This window comes from Lottia gigantea (genome assembly GCF_000327385.1).
Source record: "Lottia gigantea unplaced genomic scaffold LOTGIsca_19, whole genome shotgun sequence".
In the NCBI taxonomy this organism is placed as follows: Eukaryota; Metazoa; Mollusca; class Gastropoda; family Lottiidae; genus Lottia; species Lottia gigantea.
This window is the reverse complement of record NW_008708358.1, coordinates 2,897,495-2,902,814: the sequence shown is the minus strand read 5'-3', so window position 1 is coordinate 2,902,814 and position 5,320 is coordinate 2,897,495. Positions and strand designations below refer to the sequence as shown.

Below are 5,320 nucleotides of genomic sequence, written 5' to 3'. Positions count from 1 at the left end.
GGAAGTCGGAGATTACATGACGCGATTTGGAAGTGGAAGTTAGAGCCGACACCGTGCCGAATCTAGGAAGCGTTGGCACAGGAATCAGAATTTGTCTTTTCCTAATCGTCTAACAGTTGATTTTAGTCTTGAATATGTAAATAATCTTCGTATTTTCACGTATTTGCACTCTAATGTATAAAATTTCAGGCAGCATGGACGCTGATCAAGTTTTAAAGGTGGCACTAGGTACACCCATGTTTTTAGGAGGAGTGGTAGCTTTAATACTAGACAACACTGTAAGAGGTAGGTAAATTCTAATCTTTATACTGAACGCGTTTTCAGGAACCTATTTGGACTAGTTTGATAGTTTCGATAGTGCTGTGCAACATTTGACGGTGTTTAATGGCGGCCATTTTTACCGATACTTTAACCTGGTTTCACCTGGTTTTTGGTGGGCGGCATCACTGACATAGGAATCTAATTTCTGGTGATTCTACAGTAAATAGTCTCAGACGTCTTTTAAGGATTGATACCAGAACCACGTTCCTAAAAAATTCGTGCGACTAAACTTACACGTCAAGTGAAGAAGAACTTTTTTTGTCGTCATCAAATCGTTAATTCATAACATTTACGCTCTTACGTTTGGAGAAACGGGGACCTGCACTTTTAAGTTATTTTTTACCATTGCAGGCCAATATTTAACGAGCGTCATACGAATGTCACTTATCAAAACGTTTAACATATTTCAATACCTATGATATTATTTGGATATTATTTGTCAAAAGACCTTTTCTTTTTGTCATGAAAGCATTACTTTATTGTAAACGTTCTGACGTGCTTAATCAGAAACTCTGAATGGTTGAAATTGTATTGTATTTGTTTGTTCAGGCACTCTGGAAGAAAGAGGTATGCTAGCTTGGAGAGATAGTCACAGTGGGTCAACTGGCGAAAACAAACAACAACAAAGACACAATCCTCTCAGTGTAGAAGAGGTGTACAGTGTACCGTACATTCAATCGTTATACAAATTCTGGCCTTGTTTAGATAAACTTCCCTTTCTACCTCGAAACAAAACACACAATCAGGACGACGTGTATAATGAACAAATAGTGAAGCAGATCGATGGGCACGACTCAGGTGTGTAAATGCTGGTGCAGATTATAATCAACATAATGCACTCATTTTTCAACCAACCAAGCTTCACCAAAGAAAGTAGTCGAGATATAGGGGCATTGTGTCAAGCGTCACTTCAAAACGCGGATAATGTCATAACGCCATTTAAAAAATATAACTAAACAATGTACTTAGTCCTTTTCATCAAGGCCCAGTTCCTAGCATCGTGTTTAAGAATGCTAGCTTGCTTAACTCTTAAGTAGACTTAAGTCTAAGCACGATTTGGGGAATTTGTCTTCCTAGGATTAGCTCTAGAACGATAGCTTGCTTAGATCTGAAGTCGACTTTGATTCTAAGCAAGCTTACAGCTACAGCTGATAGAGATCAATAGAGATCAAATATGGCGCTTCACAGGCCTAGGCAACTACTTACAAATCTCTTATCATTTTAAAGGGATTCTACCACTTAGAATGAATATTGTATTTGAATTCCCAAACATGACCAACGCGAATATGTATATCAGTAGTGAACTTACCTGGCGCCGTATCTATACAACAGAATCTATGTATACGACAATAAATACATATAACTCAGTAAGTAATGAAATAAAAAATCCGTAAAAGCAAGAAGATTCCGTTCATCAAAATCTCCTCCAAAGTATGGCAAAAAAAGACTGCGAAATAGGACTGCAGTTTAATGGATAATTATATAATAATTGTTTTTTTAGATTTATCGAATTATGGAGGTCAACGTTGAGTCCTTAAATTTTATGTTCATTCTAAGTGGTAGTATTCCTTTAGGAATGCCACGTTTTAAAATTGGTGTTCTCACGAATTTCTAACCTAGCTGACCACCTAGGGGGCGGTCATTTTATCATTAATAAGGATATTTACGACTCTGATTTGCACTTAATATCATACAGCTCTTCCATTCCGTTAACACGGAGCAATATAAGACGTAGTAAAGAGTTGTATAAAGCAACTTTTAGTTAGAAAAGCCGCCATATTGTAAGGGGAGATAACATAAATTATCATGTTATTGTGGTCTGGTGGTTGGTTGGTAACGAATTCTCTTGCGGGCGCTGAGTCATTTCCGGTTAACTATTTTTGGAATTGCAGGAAGCATAGGCATCGAATGAAGAATTGGGATGTCCCAAATAGAAATCAAAGGTGTCCCTGGTACACATAAAAGTCTAAAAAAACTTCTTTACACTCCCTTTTTTTTTTATTTCATTAAGGAAATCTGAATCACGTGACATTTGAATGACAGGTAGCATTAGATTTGAATAATGTTAGATATAAGTACAATTTTCGTAGAAGAGAAACTACTAACTAATACATAACCGACAAAGGTTTACATCAATAAGACATCAATATTATAGAATGTACGATATATCTAAATAGGTTGGTTCGTTTAGGATATATGAACGTTTTGTGGAAATTATGATTTAAAGTGGACCATTTTCGAGAAATTCGTCCTGGTGTCCTGTATATTGAAACCTGTAAAGGTTCGAAATTTGCCATTTACATTAAAAACACCCTACTTATTATGATAAATGACATTTTACTAAACCCTTATTTTTTTATGTTCGAAGTATTTCTTTTTAATCTCAGTCATAATTGGTATTTCTTTTTTCATCATAAATTCACACATAATTCGATCTATGATAATATCTCGACTCCATTCGGTTGCTTTTAATGTTGTCATCTTTTCCTTGTGATTTTTTTGGGTACAAAAATCGCTCATGGTTTTTCGTAGGCTACGAAACATTCTCACTTCATGAAAAAAATCACTTCCTTGGTTACGAATTTTCTGCCAAAAAACGTCATGGAAATGCTGATAGAGAGCATAATCTGCTTTAGCCCACTGACGGAATCGTTCACGATCTAACGCTGTTACGTTGAAATTATTTTTATAGTTTGAAAAAATATTACTTGACATATAAAAAACATCCTCCAAATTCCAATTTAAAGTTCTTTTCAACAAAACCATAGATTCATCGTAATATTCGGCAATTAGAACCAAATCAAAATCATTAGAAATATTTTTCACAAATTCATTTATGAGTGTTTTGTTTGACAATGTCTTTCGTTTGATACCCAAATCGACGCTCATTCTGTTGTTAGTAAATGAATCGGTCAATCGTTTAGGTTCATATTTTTGTTGATTTTCCAGATAAGTGGAGATAGGCGAACTTCCGGGTATCCTAATTAAATAACTAACTGGAAAGACATCTCTATAAAACATAAAACCGGAAGTGAACTGATCGAATGGTTCCCGTAAAATGGTCACATATTTTGTTTCTGACGGAAAATATTTCGAAATAGCCTGTCTGTCATAGATCACGTGATTGCACAATATGTCATATTTACCACTTTTAGACGGAAGGATATTTTTGCTCGTAAAAGAGCCGCCCTCGCTGATGATGTTAAGTTTCGTCGGAAGCATAATGGCGAGATTCCTCTTCAGAGCAAACCTTAACATCACATTCATGGTGGTCGTACTCGCTGCCTTGTGTACTTTGATGAAAACAACGTGTCGACACTCCGTTTTACACAATGGTTGGGGTCTCCTGAAATTGTCCCCCCTCTGTACGTCGTAGGAAAAACACTCGGGACAACCTAGTTGAGATGTATTGGTGTTGTCCGTGTAAATCATGGTATAGTTCAGTGTGTTTTTATAGTTACTTCTGGTGACAATAACCAATGAGAATAAACCCAACAGAGCCAGTATCTTTACCCAGTATTTTCTGAAACACACCAATTATAATATAGTATAAAAAGACTATTATTATGGATTGCTATTACTCGTGCTTCTAAGATGCCAATATGGTAAAATATGAAGGATTACAGAATATAATAGCAGGCCCGTAGCCAGACTTGATTGTTCGTAGTGGCAAGTAATTATTATTATTTAGAAGTAGTAATATATCAGAAGAGGCAATGGTGTATGGTGTATAGTTGCAGTAAAAGAATTGGTCGGTGGTCAGAATTTTTTCAAGGTACCAATCCATTTTTGGGGGTGGGGGTGCATAGCTACGGGGAAACCCAGTAACAATGACATAATTTGTAAGTTTGATTTTTACAAGAAGTTAATCCACATAACTTACCATAACCAAATAGTTTACAATTTGAGTTTTTAATTGCAAACGTTTTAAATTTTAAATTACATATAGACTTATTTAGTGGTAAAAGTGAGTCACCTTGACGAAGTATACAGCCGAGACAACCAACTCGTTCCCATGTTCAATAGTTCTACTAATAGAGCCTGAAAGTAAGACAATAACGGCAAATTAAAGGAATACAACCTCTTAGATCTTAGAAAGGACCTAAAGTCTCAAGCTTGTTCAATAAGAGTATATTTTCATCAGTTAGACTATGTTGCCATGACTTCAGAACAGATTCTCTATATAACAAGATTCTAAGCATTGTTCTTCCTCAGATGTAGTTATAAAACTATCTCTCTATAGGAATAAATGGCTTTCAGTTTGAATATATTTCACTGTAGCAGAGACATTCGTCGTTTCTTGATAAAATGGTAGTTTTGGGAATAGTGAAACCCAAAGTAGAACAATACTAGAACTGTAAACAGCCCCGAGGGTGGCATCGAGGCATTGTCCCATTGCTTTTGAACCTTTTGAAATTTCTAGTTGTCAGCTTTCATCTCCGACGCTTTTAAGTTTGAATAAGAAATTAAAACTTTTGGATATCTGGTAAATAAATCAAGTATATAATTACCCTCCAGAAATGTCACCTCAATATTCTCAATTTGCAAAAAATAATAGAACTAATTTATACCGCATCGACGAGGGAGGTCTCGGAATGCAAGAGAGTATTATCCCGAACCCCGAACATAGAGTTATATAATAAGAAACGAATTTGATTGGCTGAAACTAACGTCATTAGAACGAGGGTGTGGTAGAAATCTTGCGCGATTACAATGAAGATGTAGAATATAAGAAAAAAGCAACAAAATAGTAATCTTATTTTAAGTAGATTGAGTTTACTTGGAAAAGGAAGCATCAGAAACAAAACACTAATTTTTATGGTTTTTTTCCTAAAGGGGTTAAAGGCTTAAAACATAATTGTCTATCTAATCCCACACAGCCGCAACTGTGCGAGATGTCGTTAAGTTCGTTTCCTTTCCAGAGATTCGCATACATACCGTCGACACCAGATCTTGAAAGGTATTGTAAAGAGGTTTTATAAATTTTGTAGGTGTATTC

At 35.6% G+C, this 5,320-nt stretch overlaps 2 protein-coding genes across 2 annotated transcripts; one reads left to right on the top strand and one right to left on the bottom strand.

The window, feature by feature from the left end:
* Window positions 1-185: 185 nt before the first annotated feature.
* Window positions 186-1,049, top strand: LOTGIDRAFT_67954 (hypothetical protein; the record flags this gene model as incomplete). Its single annotated transcript, XM_009052621.1, has 2 exons — window positions 186-285; window positions 871-1,049. Coding segments are annotated over 2 exons (279 nt in total), but the record flags the coding sequence as incomplete, so codon positions are not given.
* A 1,822-nt stretch (window positions 1,050-2,871) lies between these two features.
* On the bottom strand, window positions 2,872-3,633 carry LOTGIDRAFT_74633 (hypothetical protein; the record flags this gene model as incomplete). The annotated part of the gene is made up of 1 exon (XM_009052623.1): window positions 2,872-3,633. A coding segment is annotated over one exon (762 nt), but the record flags the coding sequence as incomplete, so codon positions are not given.
* Between the last annotated feature and the right edge of the window lie 1,687 nt (window positions 3,634-5,320).